The following is a 19,587-nucleotide window of genomic DNA, read 5'->3' as shown; positions in this document are numbered from 1 at the left end:
TATTGATCTTGTGCTCAGAGCTTGTTCTTGTGCTGCCATGATCAGGGCCTTTGTGCTATCTTTCAGACCAGCCTTTTCCAGCCACTGGTATGATTTCTCGATATCAGCCACTGTCGGCGGTACATACCATGTAGGGGCTTGTCCTTCCATGATGGTTCCTCTTCTCCCCCTGCCTCCTCATCACCGGGTTTCTGCTGCCTGAGATATTCACTTAGCAGGTCATAATTTGGGGCCATCTTCCTGATGGCCTCCTAGATTTTTATTGTTTCATCCTGGATACTGCCATATTTTAGTATAATTATTGTGTTTTGTGTGCGTCTTTGCTTTATTATTGTTGGTCCAAATGAACTTTTTGTGCTATAAAAACTGTAACATAATAATATGACTATAATATCCAGAATCTTAAAAGCGCTGCAGAATTATTATATTTTTTTGTTGATGTAAAGTCTTAGTAGCCCACATTCCTCTTCTGACCATCTCTGTCATTCACTGGTTTATGTCGCCCTCTGGTGGTTGATACTTATCATATCATATAGTCATACCGGGATCAGTCGCCTCGTCTGCTCTGAGAAACTGCAGTTGCGGGGAAGAGAAACAAGATATGTGTGTGTGTGTTTATTGTCAAGCTAATGCTGTTTTATCATTCCTTCGTCCGTTAACTCCTATTATACATCCATGGTTAATTCTAATATTATTTATAATATTTTTCCGGTCACGCAGACTTTGCGTCCCGACTAGCTACTGGGAACGACAGCGGAACCATTGTTGCCGTGTCAGGATTTGAACGGAGTCTATACAGTGTCGCACGCTGTCAAAAGCAACAGCAGAGTAGAGGAGAACATTTTGGGTGAAAACTTTGAATATCTGCATCTTCAAGAGCATCAGTTAGGTAAGTTGTTTATGGCCATTGTAAATAAAGGAAAGGCTGTTTATTTTGCTGACGTGGTGCTTTGATCAGGTCACGTTATTTGGATGAACTCTATGTTGGCTGTGCTCATTCTGTGAATAACGTTACACACTTTCACCAACTGTTACTGTGGCGAGAGAGGTGATGCTATTCATTTACATGTTCTGGGTTATTTTTGTTTATTTGCTGGATATTTACAAACATGTTGAGGACTGACAAATTATTCCTAATTTTAGTCCGACTAAATATCACAGCAAGCTATGATATGGGCACCAGCCAAATGGAATGTTCAAATTTTACCAGACACTCAATAGATTGCCATTTTTTGGCTGGTGAGTGAAGCAAATCTACCAGCCACTTGCCTATTCTACCAGCACTTGGCAGGTAGATGGTGCTAATTTTGGACCCTGGATAATACATTTGTTATACTATAATTTTTGTGTAATTCCACTCATACATTGATGCCTTAAATGTGTTTCTGTACTGATGTAGCAGATCCAGCTTGTGGCCCTGTTGACATTTCCAGTATGGATGGCATGGTGATGGAGGAGGAAGATGACTGCCCAGAGTTGGTGCCCATCGACACCCTGCCTGGTCCTCCTGCAGAGCAGATACCTGTCACCATCATCACAGGCTACCTCGGTGAGAGACTATGTATTACTCACAGCTTTAATGAGCTTATGAAGGAGATTATAGTCTAGACACTTGTCGGTCCATCCTCATCAGACCCAAAAGCTGCTCTGGTCCAGGACCATGGTATTGTTCACCTAATGATCAATTTGCTTTATACTTCCTCATCATGTGTTTGTTTCTTTATAGGTGCTGGAAAGACTACACTGCTGAACTATATCTTAACAGAACAACACAAAAAGCGGATTGCTGTCATACTCAATGAATTTGGAGAGGGTAAACTAATACAATGTCCTTCAGAGAAATCAAAATTAGTAGGCCTAGTTGTTTCAACTGTTTTTTTTTTCGGGCCAAACAAAGATGCTCCAAGCTATGCGTTATAACCTTGATACCAGGCTGATTGTTGTGTTGTTTCCTCAGCTTTCCACAAGAGAGCAGCATAGTAGCAACTTTGCCTAAAACTGAAAGAAGCTCATAGATATGTGTTGTTTACTATGCATCCAGAGTTTTTCTACAAACTCTGCTACAGGAGATGTCATATTTGCATTGGACTTAGTGATTATTTGAAATGTACATCCTTTTTTTTTACTGTTTACATTAATGTTGAATTATGCATAAGCTGGTTTGGCCAGTGTTCTTTTTTGTGTTAGATTTTGTTGAAGTGGTCCAAAAACCTCTTATATAATATATATATATATATATATATATATATATAAATATATATATTTATTATGATGATGATTTATTATATATATATTTATTATATATATATATATATATATATATATATATATATATATATATATATATTTATTATGTTGACATCTTTATTCATATTGCAAATATACAGCAATACAGTATTTTTGGTAGAAATTGCAGAGTCTTTATCAGCTAATCTTATTCTGATTTCTCTTCCTTCTTCATCCTCCCCCTGCAGGCAGCGCCCTTGAGAAGTCCCTAGCAGTGAGCCAGGCAGGAGAGCTGTATGAGGAGTGGCTGGAGCTGAGAAATGGCTGCCTCTGCTGCTCTGTCAAGTACGTAAAGTTAGTTAGTTAGTTAGTTAGTTAGTTAGTTAGTTTTTGGAGTGTTAATTAAAACAGAAATTAAACGTTCAACTTGTTGCTTTGTCTTTATCAGTATATATAAACGTACGATGTAACATTGCACTATGTACCTGTAGACACAACGTATGTTGGTGTCCTGTGTTGACATTTTGCGTTCAGCATATGCCATTTTTAATAATTAGTGGATGTTCCTTAATTTATCAGGGACAATGGTCTTAAAGCCATCGAGAACTTGATGGAGAAGAAAGGAAAGTTTGACTACATCCTGCTAGAAACCACTGGACTAGCTGATCCAGGTACCACACGTTTTACTGTTATCATATTAACCTGTAATTGATTGTTAAGTAGGCCGCTGTTTTTTCCACCTCTGGCCTGGGGAGCGTGTAGACAGTTATATGCCTGATGTTTCCAGATGACCAGCTGTTTCAGTAGGAGGTGTGTTGTGTGTGGGCTGAAGGCAGAGAGAGGACCTGGTTCTTCCAACACACACACACACACACACACACACACACACAGACACACAGACACACAGACACACAGACAGACAGATGACAGTCAGATGGCAAACAGCAACATCTATTTTATGCAAAGAAATGCAATGATTATGTTTCTTCTATAAGATACCAATACCACTGCAGAGTCATAAAACAGCGTCACACCAGATTCAACAACTGATTAACAGAGCTGAACTTCTCATGACAGGCCATATTCCACATAGAGACTGACCAACTTCTGCAAATGGCTGGTATTGACAGCATAGTGGACAGAAATAAAGTAACTACTGAAGTCCTTGAATCACATTGCCAACCCATACCTTACAGGCCTCTTTGAAGGCATCATCATGGCCCCACCACTGCCCCTCATGATCACACAAGATCAGCAATAAAGACTTCTGAGAGGTGGGATCTATACAGTATCTCACTGAAAATCATGCAGCCAAAAATGCTACATTCAAGAGCAGCCTTCAGTATTATTGTGACACTATTTGGAATCAGACAGGTCTACAAGGGAACAAACTAGTCCACAGGTGTTCAAGTCTGACACATGGAAATTAGTATATTCTGTGTTTTGTTTTTAATGAATGTACCCAGGACTCACTGGATACCAGTGTTGATACGGAGTGGGGAATAATGTAAATTGAATTGAATTAGTTTACATGATTTGTATGAAAAGATGTGTATGAGTTAACTTATGCACTCTACTGTATATGAGTACATTCATGTCTCTGCTTATAGACTAGTTTGTCTTTTTATGTATCTCAGAAAGACATTCCTGGCATAATATTTATGGATGACCAATGGATCAAGCAATGCCTTTTTCTCTTTATGTATCTTCATTATGGTTAAACCCCCGCAGATTTCCTTCTAAGCCTGCAGCAGAAGTGAAACATTTTCTAATTCTGAGGACCAGACTAGTGTTGCGGTGACAGGAGCGTCCAAAAAGCCTATTTTCATCAGGGCATCCAAAATAAAAACCTAGCTGTCCGTTCAGCTCTCAGCTTTAAATCAGAAAACCAATGTTAGACCATTACAGGGGAGTGCTGTGACAATCGGGGTGTGTCGCTAAGTGACAGGTGTCAGGAGGTAGCGGCATGTGCAGACACACGCCACATGGCTTCACAGACAGGAGCAACAGAGCACGCTCAGACCGGGTCTGTCCTAACTCCTCTGCCATGTCATTGGCTGAGACAGCCTTGTTATCGACTAGGACAGGTCTGTCATTGGCCCTGGCAGTGCTGTCAATCGTAAAGGCTCCCGGGGGGATTCTCCTCTTCCATTCAGGAAGAGGTTGGATGAGTTATGTGAAACATGCCACTCAAAAACAGTGTTTTCATTACGCGTCCATCAAATATTTACAATGCTTTCTTATTCTCGCTTGGCAGTTTGACAAAAGTGCATTATGTGAACAAGCTGTGGCTTTCATGGTAACATAGGGTCTTATAATAACCACGTTCACAGGAAAATAGAAACAAGCCAAATGTACCAGCAGGAGATAAACAATTGAAAGCTTCTGATATTGGTTTTATCTGCTCCACAGAGCTCAGATAGAAAATAATGCACGCAGGGATTCTATAAATAACGCAATGCGGACTTTTAAACAGAAACTTAAGATGTGGATGTCATTGAATAAAGTTAATTTATTTTATGCGGAAATGATTAAATTAGCGACATTAATCCTCTGTCACTTATTAAGTGCCAAAAATATGCTGATTTCAGCTTCTCAAATGTGCAAATTTGCTGCTTTTCTCTGTTTTATATTATTGTAAATTGAACATCCATGGGTTTTAAGTAATTTGAAGATGTCACCTTGCACTTTGGAACTTGTGTTGGGCATGCATGATGCATTTGACATTGACAAAATGAAAAATTATAAATTGAAGACTTTTTAATTAATTAATAAATAATGAAAATAATAATTGGTTGCACTCCTTAATTAATTGATATACAATTGTTATTAGCAATATAACATAGTTAGCTATTTCAATAAATAAAAACATGTTACTTGTAGATTTCCAACAGCTGTAAAACATTTTACATCATCAAACTTGTAAATTGTATCGATCATCTCTAATGTCTAACAGTGTATATTTAACCACAGTAATACCTATGTAACATGCCAGGGGACTGCATTTTTATGCTTGGATTTCTCTGTTATGTTGAAAGCCTTATGGAAAAATATAAGCACATTTAAAGGGGAAAAAAAAGACAAAAACAAAAAAAATAGCATCTGTTTACTTCAACATTTCCTATCTGACATGTTGAAAACTTTGTATTTGTATGTGTGTATGACTTTCATTTACAATCTAACATACTTGTTCATATCCTCTGGCAGGAGCTGTGGCCTCCATGTTCTGGGTCGATGCAGAGCTCGGCAGTGATATTTATTTGGATGGTAAGATATTTGTGTCTTTTTCCATCTTGCAATTGAATTGGTGGTAGGAATACTCTTTGGGCTTAATGTGCTTGTGTAGCGCGTCAAACATAACTTCTCAGACATCACTGGTCTGAGTCTGACTGGTTTTACTTAAGAGGAAAAATGTCTACTACTCAAAATGTTATTAGTCAGACAGCATTGGGCCAATTCTTTATCTAAACCAGCAGGGATGGTGCTTTTTTATAAAAATGTTACAATAAAATCTTTGTGTGTGCTTGCATGAACGGTGTCTCGCTCCTCACACTAAATTCTCAGCTGTCCGCTCTGTTGTGACAGGCTAGCAGACCAAAAGTGGACATCAAGTAACTCAGAGAGAAAGTAGTTTAGACAAACGGACAAAACTATTTACCAAAAGGCAATTCAGTAAAATAAATTGTTCATAAATGAGTTGTAGCACTACATTTGATTCACTGATCACCTTTTTTTTTTTTACTTTGTCCATCTTAGGCATCGTCACGGTCATTGACGCCAAGTATGGACTGCAGGTATGTACTAAGAAGATATTTAAGAAGCTTCTTATTTTTTGAAAATTAATTATTAATTATTTTTTTTAAAGCTTCTAATATGTCCGTAAATTAAATATATTTAAGTTTTGGACTGTTATCCAGACATAACAAGCACTTTAAGTTGTTGCTTTAGACTGTGGTACATTGTGATAGGCATTTTTTGCAATTCTTTGACTTTTTATAAGCTCCTTGATTAATCCATTAATCAAAAACGCATTTAGTATTTCAAATAATAAGTTGCAGCCCTAATGATCTTGTTGCCAAACATTAAAACATCAGCAGTATTTGCACCTGCGCATCAAGTTAAATGCATTGTGCTTATTGTGACTTTAAATCCAAAATAAGCTGTTAAACTTGTGAGATTGTTCGTAAACCCTTAGTGCATAGTAGCACACACACACACACACACACACACACACACACACACACACACACACACACACACACACACACACACACACACACACACACACACACACATCCTGCCCTCCCTGTGGTATATAAAAGGAACAGGACAAGTGACACCTAGTTAATGGGCTCTAATTTGAAGGTGTCATACTCAGTGAGGTGACACATTTCATGGCCTATAGGTGCTGCTCTGTCTTCTCATTGGAGAGAAGCAAGATGAAGGAAATAATGACAGAAGGAAGGAGAGGATAACTGAGAGCGAAAGAGTAATTGATTTCAAAGATGTGCCCATTGTAATAGGACTGTCACATTCACTCACCTGCATTTCCCCTCATCTGTCCCATAAAATATCCATCTGTCTGAGGGGTTTCAAGTTGACTTAGGCCCTTGTATTGGCCTCACACCCTCTGAAAGGCCTTTGTCTCTTTAATACATTTTTGTCATTCATTCCTTCAGAAATGAAGCGGGGGTGATGCACACAGTGACAGATGAATGTCAGATTGACACTCAGGGGTCATGATCCAGATAACACCTCCTACTCTGTCTGTTATTACATATTAAACTGTTTTGGAAAGCACTGCCTGCATCCCAGGTGCAAGCACAAGACGCAAGCAGAAAATGAAAAGCGATCTCTTGTGGATTCATGTGTTGAGAAAGTCACTTAGATGATAGACAGGCCTTTCTTTTACCAATTTATCTGTCACATTTTGTTTTTGGCTGTGGCAGTGTCGCAGATATTTCTATTTTTTTCAAGAATTTGTTTTAAGTTGGAAATCTATAGGGTCAACTTTCATTTTTTGGTTGCTTGTGTAAGTTATATTTTCTTTATGCAGCAACTTACAGAGGAAAAAGCAGATGGACTCGTCAATGAAGCAGCCAGGTACGTTTGCTGATGGTTTAAAAAAGAAAATGTTTGGGAAATGCACCTATTCGTATTTTCTTACATTAAAAAAACTAACATTTTTATGGATTAAACAAACAAGATATAGCATGTTAATTATTGGTCTTTAGAGGTGCTGTTAGGTGGGTTTTGTTACCTTTGGACAAAGCCAGGCTAGCTGTTTTCCCCCCGTTTCCAGTCTTTGTGCTAAGCTAATATAACCGGCTGCTGGTAGCTTTTTATGTGCTGTACAGACATGAGCATCGGCAAGAAGCGCTTTTCCCAAAATACTGAAATATTCCTTTAAGGCTAAACAGACCGCTCTGAATACCCACCACACTTTGTCTCATAACATGCTGTTGACCGTACTCTTGCCACCCACCTATCTGTCTCCCTCCCTGGGCGCCTCTCTGTTTGTCTCTTCCAGCAGCTGTGTGGTGTTGTTGTTGAACAAATACACTGATGAATAAAAGACCAGTTGCATGACCCTTTGCATTCTTGGTCTTTGTTTGTGTTTTCACCTCTAAACTAAACTGCCCAGCTCCCATTTGAGATTGGCACGTACCGCTCACTGCCACCCATGAAAACCCATAAACTACACTACACCTCGTTACAAGTATGAACCAGGCGATGACGTCCTGGTTCAATGTTTTTAGACCAAAAAACGAACAAAAGTGATTCTGTGTAAAAATTCCTGTCCCTGTTGTTGGTTTTGTGCAAATTGTGTCACCTGACATATAAACAAAATGTTGTATTTAATGTCTTTTTAGGCAGATTGCTGTCGCTGACCTGACCATAATCAACAAGACAGACCTGGTGAATGAGGAGGAACTCGCTCAAATACGAGAGGCGGTCAGGTCAGCTTCACACTTTTACTGCTCATCATCTCCCTTTAACTAGTAGTATTCAGCTTTTTTTTATCTATGTTATCTTATTTTTGAGCTGCTTATGTGTAACTTTGGGACAACAGTACATTGGTCTCCTTTAACCGGTCAAAAAAAACGTTTTAGGGGGATAGGGTAGAAGGAACAAGGTCCAATGTATTCAACTTTTTTCCTCTCACTTCAGGTCTGTAAATGGTCTTGTCAAGATTCTAGAAAGCCAGAGGTCAAGGTAAGCTTTTTTCCGAACAAAAAGAGATCTTTTTTGTTGTTGTGTATGTAGCTTTGTACCAGGTTCCCTGCTTTGTTTGGTGTGCTGATGAACTCCACGTGCTGCTCCTGCTCAGATCTTTATATCAAAGATGAGGTCGTTCAGGCGTGACATCGCTCAAGAGAAACCCACAACACACATACACAAACTGCTGCACCCTGAATAAACACCAAACCCTCAATGGTGTCCAGTTACCCACAAGTCTTTGCTCTTTGACCCTGGGTCTTTAAGCCGACATGGTTGCTTATGTGCGTGCGTGCAAATATGTGTGTATATGCGCCCTCTGTGTTGGCATGTTGCGCGTTATCGGACCCAGGTAGCATCTGGCTAACACAAGCAGTGTGAATCAAAGGTTTGGGTGTGTTTTGGATCTGCTTTGCCCCCCCACAGAGTTCAGTCCAGGGTGAACAGATGAAAGACACCGTGCAGTGAGGGGTTAATCGGAAAAACATTGCCACAACTTTTAGCTTGAGCCAGTTCACTCGGTTACCCTTACCCTTGTTAGTTTTAGCCAACTTATAATCAGCGATCTTCTCCCACAGGGTGGATCTCTCTGAAGTGCTGGATCTGCATTCCTTTGACAGTAAGGATGGAGCAAAGTGAGTTGCTTTTGTCCCATTTAAGTTTCATGTAGACAAAATGTCTTATTCAGAAAGGAATTATGTATGTAACATCCAAGAAACTTACATTTAAAAAACAAATACTGCATTCTTAAGCCTAATACCAATATTGATATTTGAGTCTTTAAAAAAAATAAAAGATCTATCAGCTGATATTTTGCACTTAAACATTTTTGAGGATCCCTGAAATTTAGTTGTGACCAAGATAAGTACTGAGTGAGACATTTTACAGAAAACGTGCCCATGCTCTCTGCCAGACAAATGATGTAATGGTGACACTGTTTCTGAATTACATATCACAAATTACAACATATTTCTTTAAGAAAGCAGTATAGTCAAAAGTAGTCAAAGACAGTATAGGCCACTCTGCAGAAAAAGAGGAAGCAAACGGGCTAAAGAAAAAAACTTCAGAGGTCCCTTACAGTTTGTTTGAGGCGGATACACATATCGATATTTGGGAATTTCAAATGTTTTACATAGATTGTAACACCTAATAGTCTTTTTTTTATTTATTTTTAAATATTTAATGACATACTGTATTTAACATTTGAAATTTGTGACTAGAAGAAATGTGAAAAATATTAACTGAGCAGGACATTTCACCGCTGAAAAATAAACTTGCTCTCTAGTGGACAAAATATTTAATGGCAACACCTCGAACATATCTTTGGCATACGCAGCAATGTCTTGTTACTTATCGGTTGACATTCTGTATACGCTGATACCAATGTACCCGCTGATATTAGGGGTAAAAAACTTTTTTTTTTTTTTTAAAAATTTTTTAAAAAAAGGGGACTTTTTTTTTTTTTTTGTGATGGCCTTTGTTGCTAGTCTGTCTGAACTGTGTACCCAGCAGTCTTTGATACTGTTGCTCATCATGTTTCTCTCTAATTAACAAACTCTTTTATTGAGCGTCCCCCTGTTACACCGCAGGGTGGTCATCATATTGTATCCCCTGTAGAATGTCATTCTCATGAATAGGGTCAGTGTTCATCCTTTCATGTGAATGAAACGGGCCGCAGTGTTAAAGCTCTCTTACATGCCCTTGGTCAGTGTCTCTGAGACCAGCTGCAGAGGATTAGAGCTGTGTGTGTCCACTGGCTCCCGAGGAGTCCCCCTTGTCCCCACAGATAGCTCCTTTCCCCCTGCCTTTGAGAGTCCATGCCCCTCCTCCCCTCGATCCCACGCTGGCTGTTTGAAGCGGCCCCCCGCCGCTCCACCTGTGTGGTACTAACAGCACGCATGGCTCAAGCTGCTGGACACAACATTTAGCCTCCTTGTGAGGTCAGGGAGAAGGGGGAGGTCGAGGAGGTCTGATGAGGACAACAAGGGCTGTATAGTTTGTTTGGGGGTGGTGGTCGGTGTTTTGTAGGATTTAATTGCCATTCCTAAAGTTTTTACAAGTCTCTTCAGAGTTGTGTCATTAAGCACTGATACAGCATGCAGCGTATTATACTGAGATACCGAACACAAAGACTGTGTAGACCAGCAAAGAAAAGAAAGAACATAGAGAAGAGAAAGAGAGAGAGAGAGAGAGAAAATCTCTTGACTTCAGATGGTAATTTTTTTAAGATTATATTTGGGGCTTTTCCCTTTATTAGATATGACAGTGGATAGACAGGAGAGAGAGAGGGGATGACACGCAACAAAGAGCCGCAGGTCGGATTCGAACCCTTGCCTCTGTAAAGGACTCAGCCTACATGAGGCGCACACTCTACTGGGTGAGGTAGAGGTCGCCCCTTCAGATTGTCGTTTAATGTAACCTTTATTTATCCAGGAAAGCTTCTGTGACATTAAAATCAGTTTTTCATGATAGACAGCACTAAAAATGAGTTGCAGTTCAATTATACGAAAATATATATTTATCCCAGAAACAACTCAAATGGCAGCTTAAAACAGTGGTTCCTTACTTTTAGCTTGTGAGCCCTAAAAATAAAGAAATATCTAGTTGCGAGCCCTCATCACTGGTTGCATACAACCTTCATGTCTAACGTTGTCAAAATAAAAAGTTTCCTCTTTGTTTCATTGAGTCCTGAAGAAGTAAAATTATCCAGCAAATTACAGGAAAAAGGGCAAAGATTAGAAGACTGTCGGAAAATATTGGCATTAAGTTATATAGCAGAAATGATGGAACCACAGCCATATTTATGTTTCTGAAACTGTGTAATTTTCCATCTGATGATCATAAATGACCTGTAACAGCAAACGAGACTTACAGTGAAAAGAACACTGTTTTTACATAGTTTTTATTAATGCCTTTGCCCGGGTCCACCAAGTTACAAAATGATTTACGGCAGGCAGACTTTGCAGTAACACATTCCGATGGGTCACATATTTCGGTGTAACACCGGAAAAAAGCCTCCGTATCCAGCCAGGTAAAATGTAGCAGGAGATTACTTTATATAGGCCTAATTGTATTTTAATTTTATTTGAGAAGGTATCTGTTGTAGTAATGGCTGATACTGGGGCAGGGCCATCACAGAAAAAAAAAAGGAAATTAAACGAACGAACAACTAAAAGCTAAAAGGGAAAGTGACCGAAGTAACCTTTTTCAAAAGATGGAGACAATTACGGGATTGTAAATGATTCAAATCCCACCCCGAATTGGCCCTCAGGTATGTAATATGTCTATTCAATTCATAAAATAACTTTACAATGCGCGATGTGGTTGTATGTAAGTAGCCCCCGCATCCTTGGGTTTCATGAAATGTTCTTATTGTAAATTAATGATTTTCGGAGCAAAACATTCATCGCAACTATATGACCTCCCGGTAACGCTAACTCGGTAATACAGCACCGTAAAGAAAAGATCTTTACGACAACAGGTGTGGTAAAACACTACCGTGTTTGTCCAAAGCGGCTGCTAGAAGCAACACAAACTGAAAGTTACAAATAGCCACTTTAAACAACCCAAGAGTGCTCTAAAACCATACAAATAACTTGGACCAATCCAAAACAGTAACTCACATAACATCAACATTTTAAAATTAAAATGTCACCAGGCAGTATTTACATTTTTTTAAAAATAATGATGCATGGCAACCTTTTTATTGACACAGGTGTAAATGCAGCTTCAAAAATTATAAAAAATGATTTAAGATCCCAAGTTTTAGCTCTGGTCAGTCCATTATGACACACACACTATCATGTTGGATGAAACTGAAAAAATATGTTATGATTATGATGTTTAATCATGTCTCTCCTCTAAAAAGTCTAGCAGAGAAGCTCCAACTTGTGAAAGATACAAGACCACATCTTGACAAGGTATTGTTTGTATGCTCTGAACTCTGCCTCAATCATTCTTTTATTCATCAACTGCCGATACTTCTTCTTCTTCTCCATGCATCTCTTATAGTTTTCCTTGTTTTGTTTGCTAATTTATTCCAACACATCATTTCCTATAAGATAAAGGGGATGCATGCTCCTGAGGCTTGCATTCCCCCCAGGCTGTGACACTGTCGTGAAAACTCCCTCCCTGCTCTGGTTTTTGTGTTGGGATCGACTTGAGGCTTTTGATGTTTTCTTGTCACACTGTAAATCGACCCATTCTCGGTCATACACATCAGCATCATAGACATTCAGTAGACTGGGCACACTGTGTTGGCTAGACTGGCTAGAGTCTTGGCTACGTGTTACAGTTTTACAGTTGTTTGAACTGAATCCAGATGTCATAAAATGTAGTATACAGACCATGTGTCATTGTTTAATTAGCTGTTAAATGTCAAATATGAATGGGAAACCTATCATTTTATAAGAAAAGAAACGGTGTATCACCGATATCCAAACATCAGTTAAGTCCAGTTCTTTTCAATGAAGAGGAAGAAAATATTTATTAGTCTCATACCATTTGTCTTGATGTTTTCATCAGGCTTTAGACCAAATGATTCCTCACAGCAATTAGGCCTCATCTTGTGCTTTGTACCCGTGGACCTTTATCACAGGATGAGGAGAGATGAGGGTTGTTTGTGTGGGTAAATAACGCCATTGTTGTCTGTTTTCTCCAAGTTCCCTTTCCCGCATGAAGCTCAACCGTCCCTCAGACCATCCCCCTTTCTCCCCCCCCCCACCCCTCTTCCCCGTGTTGCTCTTTTCATGTAAATGAGAATGCTGTTTTTCTGTTGTTATACCAAATGACAAGGAAGTGTGTAACCTTAACACTCTAACACAAAACCCCCAAATATCTACAAAGTGCCCTTTCAATGCTGTAAGGAAGTATGGAGGTGTGTGTGTGTGTGTGTGTGTGTGTGTGTGTGTGTGTGTGTGTGTGTGTGTGTGTGTGTGTGTGTGTGTGTGTGTGCGCGTGTGCGTGTGCGTACGTGCGTGTGCGAGAGAGAGAGAGAAAAGGGGGATTTAGGCAGATAGAGGTGCCAAGTGGAGTTGTGGTTTTTGACACGGTCCTTGACAAAGTCATCAGGCGGGGCGTAAAAACATTCTTTTGTTTAACGTTCATAATGACTCTGCAGGTTTCAGTGAACTGAAAATATATTTTAAAATGTATTAAATGTTCACATTGGTGAACTGTAAGTCCATAACACCTGGGAAAATATAAATCTCAAAACATTAAAGCTATACTTATCCAAGCACTGTACTTAAGTACAATTTGAGGTACTTGTACTTTGACTTTTTACATTTTATGCTACTATATACTTCTACTACATTTCAGAGGATTAAAATAATGTACTAAAACATATGATCATTATTATAAACTACCCAAAGTTCTTGAAATTAGCTCCACCTTCACAACATTAAAATACTGCTTACACGTTAATGGATCAGAGGAAAAAAAAAATATCTTTATATAGATATAGATATATAGATGATAAATATATATACTTTGAATTGGGCCATTTTGCTTAATGGGTACTTTTACTTTTGATACTTAAAGTAAATTTTGTTGATGGCTGTGCTATTTTTTACTTAAGTAAAATATCAGATCACTTCTTTCACTGTTGCATAAAAGCCCTTTTATGCATTTCCTTTGTGCAAAGTGTGATTTAACTCTGTTAGTGAGTGAAAAATGTTGAAACTTCTGAACCACAATTTCAGACAAATATTTTTTTCAAAACCACAAAATGTCTAATTTGTTGTATATATGGATAACACTATTATCCATATTATATTTAATGTCATCCTCAGAGTATTTTAACTGTGACGTTTGAAGTGGCTGGAGATCTCTCTGAGGATGCCTTGAATGTCTTCATCCAGGTACACTCCAGTTCGTATACCCGTTGCCATTACTAATTAGCTCTAACACAATACAGTCCTTTGTAAACACCCATTTCCCACTGTTTCAGGATCTCCTATGGGAAAAGATGTTCAAAAACAAAGAAGGGCAACCCATGACTGTCATTCGGTCAAAGGTACAGTAAAGAACAATAGTCACCGCAGTGGCCGCAGTGATCCATAACTGCCACTATATTATCTGCATTAATCAGTTCCAAACGCTTCATTCAGTGTCGGTTAATGTGTCACCCGTGACTTGACACTGGTTTGTGTGTTTTTAGGGCATAGTATCATTTGCAGGTAAAGCCCACCAAGTGATGCTGCAGGGGGTCCACGAGCTGTATGACCTGAATGAGACTCCACAGCTTTGGGAGGAGAACCCACGGATCAACCGACTGGTCTTTATAGGTGAAGACACACACACATCTTTCACATGTGTATCTTTACACGATTCTTACACACCACTGTGAAGGCAGCAAATCCATTGAATTGCATAAAATGGATCAAAATGGCTCTTTTTTACAACGTAGTCTTTGTGTTAATGTTCACTTAACGGAGACGTAGTACAAAAACGTTTATTGACAAATTCACAGTTATAAGTAGTTTTGTAATTCTAGCATAGATTATATAAATTATATGTGGTAAACCTGCGTCATAGTTGTGGCCAACACTTTTTTTTTTTTGAATGGGTCCACAATTTCCTAGGAATGTCTCTGGAATTTTCCGGGAAAATATGCAATTTGGTACACATTACTTGTAAAATAGACACACTGTTCATTTGAGTCTTTTACTCAGTGCACAGCAGGTCAGCTGAACCTGCAAAAATGTTATATGAAAAAAATGAATAACAAATGAATATTTTCTTGTGTTTCAATTAAACTTTTATTTCGAGGGAGATTCTCTGGAAATCAACTAAACTCGACACAACTAACTAAACTCTAACATAACAGTATCATAACTTTTAATCTGTAAATAGTACCAAATTACATTTTTCTTTCCTGGGAAATTCCTTGGGAATATTTAGAAAAGTGTTAGGAAATCATACACCCATAAAATGTACACAACACATACAATATCTACGTCTGTGTGTGTGGCTGTGCTGCGTCAATGCTCCTGTTTCTCTCTACTCTGTCTTGTAGGTAGGAACCTGGACAAGAACATTCTGCAGGAACATTTCATCTCTACGGTTTTGGAACGAGCAGAGAGAAAGTAGCTACAAACTCTTCTCTCCTTTTTGCTTTGAAAACGGATGATTCTGGAGCAAAAGGCGTGGCTTTGGCCATCCATAAATCTGGGACTGTGTTTCAGACGAACACTCCTTTCATACAAGAACACGAGGTACGTCAGAGGATGGTCAAGGTTACTGTAGTAATCAAAACAGTAGTTTTAAATTGTGATAATCTGCCACTACTTGCTTTAAAAGCTACTGTATATCAAAGAGTGTTTACGTGGCTGTAGTGCCTGAGCTAAATGCTGTGTGTCACCCTGGAAACTTACACTGAACATGACCTCTAAAATGTGTGCACACACAAAGAAGCAACAAAAGTCCAGAAATGTAATCAATATATTGTTTTTTTTGTTTTATATATAGATGGCCTTTTAGAATCTGCCATTTTAAAGGTTAGGAGCCCAAGTAGTATTGGAACTTGTGAAGTGAAGCACATACTGTAGTGTGGTACAAGACTGTGGACTTTGTAAACAACTAGGCTTGCTTATGTTTCTGGCTTTTCACATCCTGTATTTTTAAATTATTCAAAATAAAGTTTATTTCTGAACATATTCTAAGACTGCTCTGATATACCTAAAAAATAAATAAATAATGTTTTTAGCATTTGGTAAAAATGGCTAGTTCTAGCTGACAACGGCAGACTATTAACATAACAACAGACACAAAGTGCCTTTGTGTTGAAGTGGTAAGTTCACCATGAAACTCGACAAAGTGTGAAAAATGCCTCCAAGAGCATTAACATCTAAGCTTTTATTGCTATGAAACCAGTCAGCAGGCCATGGTTATGATAAAGTGTGTTTCACATGAGATGACTCAAATATTGTAGGTAATGTTTTATAACTAATTTTCTAAAAAAAAAAAAAAAAAGTGTGATTAGCTGTAAATATGTGTAATCCTAAATTGAAAACTATTCATCTTGTTCCGATGGAGATATATACTGTAGGTTTTCTTTAAATTAATCTGTTATCATCCATTTTGCCTTGTTTCAAAAATACTGACAGTTTACCTTAGTGTTGCATTTAAGACAAAATGTTGAATTGCAGCTTTAATTACGTTAGTGCTTATACTGCTTGACAGTCATTCAGTTTTCTGTTACTTTGGCTTTTAATGGTGCAATCATGTGAGAGCCATCTCTCTCACACACACAGTAGGCCCAGTAAGGTGAGGAAATAGGTGGAGTTTTCCCAACTTAGTCATTTGCAATGGAAATAGTTTAGCAGCAAGGTTTTAGCACATATCCGCTGGTGGACCGGTTTGCTTTGAGGATGGCTCTGCTTATTCATCCCGGCCGTAAAGCCGAGCTGAACCCTGTAGCCCAGAGCGCATCGTTCAGCTGCGTCGTTTCCTACTCGATTCTGATGCTGATGGCCTCGTTAAGGCGACTATTGCCTCTTTTCTTTGCTGGCTGCGGGAAGCCCTACCACGGCCATTTTCATGGTCACACCACCCGCAGGCATCCAGAGGTGGCAAACTAAACGAACCCGCGGGGGTTCCGAGGGGGAAACACTTGGTTTCTTAGCACTCACTAGGCGGGGTGTTAAAATTCCCAACAACATCCCACCTCCGACTGTGCTGCTGTACGATTTGTCATATCAGATGATTAAAATACCAAGAGTTAACTTTAACCTCATATAAATCTATTTTGGTAGCATGTGTACATGTCAGACACAGAACACTGCGTACACCAGGCTCACATACCATAAGGTGCACACCAACCAAGTGTTTACTGTGTGTGCTGCATGACTGCAACAAGTGATGAGCCAAAATAACACCGTAGTGATTTTGTTAATGTGTAGGGCCAATATTCATCAAGGAATGTCTCAATACAAAGATATGTGAGCTGTGAGGGTAAGCTTTCAGTTTTTTCTTTATTTTATTTTATGTTATTTTGTGTTGCACCCTCTCGAGCCGTTTGGCTATTGAAATATCCTTATTGGCCAAAATACAACAGGTTGCCATCTATAAATTGAGCTTTCTTTGCATGAATAGGCGTGCGCACCTCAGGACTCCCCAAACCCCCCCAGCTGTGTGTTGCTCCCCGCGGTGAGTGGCTACTCTGATAGGTCCAGAGGGTTAATGGGACTGGCCTGCAGGGCAGCAGTCTCCCAGCATATAAAGCCTTAGCCCTCCTTACCACAACAAACAGACAGTATACCGGACGGTAGATGCGCTTTTACGCGTTAATAGGGGTCTATTGGTTTGTACGCACACCGAACCATTAATGCCTCTTTGGCACGGTTGAGATTTTACTCGTTTTTGTTTTTTTAACATTCTGCGTGTGACCATGACTCTCTCCAGTGAATTTGAGGCTTCGCAGCACGCTGCTTTGCCCCTAGAAGAGGATGAGATTGACATAGTGGGCGAGGATGAGCCTAACCACGGGCGTTTATATCGAAATGAGTGCTCCACGGACCCCGGCTCCTCAGCAGAATCTGGTGCTGAGTTTGACTCTTCAGAGCCAGACTCCTCGGGGGAAAGCGAGAACAGTTTCTGCGCAGACGCACCGCCGTCCAGGAAAGCTCAGAACAGCTCGGTAAAGCCTCCCTACTCCTACATTGCCCTCATCACTATGGCCATCCTGCAGAGCCCGGTGAAGAAGCTGACGCTGAGTGGCATCTGTGACTTCATCAGCAACAAGTTTCCCTACTACAGAGACAAGTTCCCCGCTTGGCAGAACTCCATCAGGCACAACCTGTCTCTCAACGACTGTTTCATCAAGATCCCGAGGGAGCCTGGGAACCCGGGCAAAGGTAACTACTGGTCTCTGGACCCTGCCTCAGAGGACATGTTCGACAACGGCAGCTTCCTTCGGCGAAGGAAGCGCTTCAAGAGAAACCAGCCCGAATTCGGGAAAGACGGACTTATGTTTTATTCCAACTTGAACTGCTACCGGCCGTACGGGCAACCATATTGCTTACAAGGCCAGGTAAGCCCCCCGCCCGCTGCTCCTATCCGGTACATGCCTCTACAGGAGGGCATCATGATGCCTCCCTCTTCCTATCACCTACTACCACAAACTTTGAACAGTCACAGGAAGTGCAGTGGGCCTAAAGACTTCAGAGCGCAGGTTTGCGCACCAGAACCGCCTGGCCCGCAGGCAAAGTGCTCTTTCAGCATTGACAGCATCATGAGCAAGCCCTCTCCCAACTGTCCACAGAACCCGAATCCACAGCAGAGCCCTCGCAGCGCTCTTGGGTACGGTCACCTCATGGTTCCGACGCTCCTGCACGATCCCAGGACTCCGGTGTTCTGCCCTCCTGCCATGCTGAGCACGGCTCCTTTAAGAAACGAGCACCTCAGACTCTCTTACCATCACTGCTGAAGCCTTTAGTGTCTGTATGTTTGATGATATGTGAAGACACGTCGGTGTAGCTCATTTCTTAAAGAAATGTTTTAATTGCATGATATTTATGTACGTTGACCGTCAAAGTTATATGTCTCAAAAGAAATCAGTGTAAATAAGATGAGTGGTAATATATTTGCGAGACTTGCTGCAGTGAAAACCATCGTTGTGTTTTTGTTATTAATTAACGTGTCAAATAATAAATGTCTGAAAAATATCTGTGATGTTTAAAGCTCTTTATTTGGTTTATTTAGTTCAGGGCGCAGTGGAATTTTAAAAGAAGAAATACAGCAGTCTATGAAATTCGAAAAAAAACACCCTATTTTCCATATCATATAGTCAGAAACATAGCCTATTAGGATTTTGTTGAGATTATGCATCAGTTTGTCAGGCTGCAAAAAGTTTAAAAAGAGTTTTGTTTTAAAAAGGTAGACAGTTAAGAAAGTTTAAGTCTCTCTCAGTTCACAAAATTTCCATCATTTACCCATTCAACCCTCTCGATTTATATAGGCCTACATCCTCCCAGTCAAATATATTCACTAGCACGGTCGTTTTTTTTTTAATCATAGGCAATGTAAAGACTATTAAAAAGGTCGACCCATCCTTAACGGTTAAACACCTCTTTACAATCATTTGGCTGTCATAGAGATATAACAATTGAGATAAAACGTTGAAAATATAAACTAAATAAA

At 39.7% G+C, this 19,587-nt stretch overlaps 2 protein-coding genes across 3 annotated transcripts; both read left to right on the top strand.

Moving 5' to 3' along the window:
• The first annotated feature begins 553 nt into the window (after nucleotides 1-553).
• On the top strand, nucleotides 554-16,103 carry cbwd (COBW domain containing). Of its 2 annotated transcripts, XM_039804213.1 has the most exons (17): nucleotides 554-603; nucleotides 721-889; nucleotides 1,400-1,549; nucleotides 1,727-1,813; nucleotides 2,475-2,571; nucleotides 2,806-2,897; nucleotides 5,434-5,493; nucleotides 5,983-6,020; nucleotides 7,283-7,329; nucleotides 8,100-8,186; nucleotides 8,398-8,442; nucleotides 9,024-9,080; nucleotides 12,314-12,365; nucleotides 14,238-14,306; nucleotides 14,396-14,461; nucleotides 14,606-14,732; nucleotides 15,464-16,103. In XM_039804213.1, exons 3-17 carry the CDS (start codon nucleotides 1,435-1,437, stop codon nucleotides 15,535-15,537), a joined length of 1,113 nt encoding a protein of 370 aa, XP_039660147.1. In that variant the 5' UTR covers nucleotides 554-603; nucleotides 721-889; nucleotides 1,400-1,434; the 3' UTR covers nucleotides 15,538-16,103. The 2 variants fall into 2 exon arrangements, with proteins under 2 accessions (XP_039660147.1, XP_039660148.1); XM_039804214.1 differs by having other exon boundaries at nucleotides 598-889; nucleotides 1,403-1,549.
• Nucleotides 16,104-16,561: 458 nt separating this feature from the next.
• On the top strand, nucleotides 16,562-19,149 carry foxd5 (forkhead box D5). Its single transcript, XM_039803691.1, has one exon. The coding sequence runs from the start codon at nucleotides 17,837-17,839 to the stop codon at nucleotides 18,872-18,874; it is 1,038 nt and encodes a 345-aa protein (XP_039659625.1). The 5' UTR covers nucleotides 16,562-17,836; the 3' UTR covers nucleotides 18,875-19,149.
• Nucleotides 19,150-19,587: the final 438 nt, after the last annotated feature.

The sequence above is a fragment of the Perca fluviatilis genome, chromosome 6 (genome assembly GCF_010015445.1).
Source record: "Perca fluviatilis chromosome 6, GENO_Pfluv_1.0, whole genome shotgun sequence".
In the NCBI taxonomy this organism is placed as follows: domain Eukaryota; kingdom Metazoa; phylum Chordata; class Actinopteri; order Perciformes; family Percidae; genus Perca; species Perca fluviatilis.
This window is presented reverse-complemented; position numbering and strand designations above follow the sequence as displayed.

Coding starts and splice junctions, on each gene's coding strand:
- cbwd (XM_039804213.1), top strand. CDS start 1,435: ATGGATGGCATGGTGATGGAGGAGGAAGATGACTGCCCAGAGTTGGTG. Junction 6,021..7,282: donor ACGCCAAGTATGGACTGCAG/GTATGTACTAAG, acceptor TTCTTTATGCAG/CAACTTACAGAGGAAAAAGC. Junction 14,733..15,463: donor CAACCGACTGGTCTTTATAG/GTGAAGACACAC, acceptor TCTGTCTTGTAG/GTAGGAACCTGGACAAGAAC.
- foxd5 (XM_039803691.1), top strand. CDS start 17,837: ATGACTCTCTCCAGTGAATTTGAGGCTTCGCAGCACGCTGCTTTGCCC.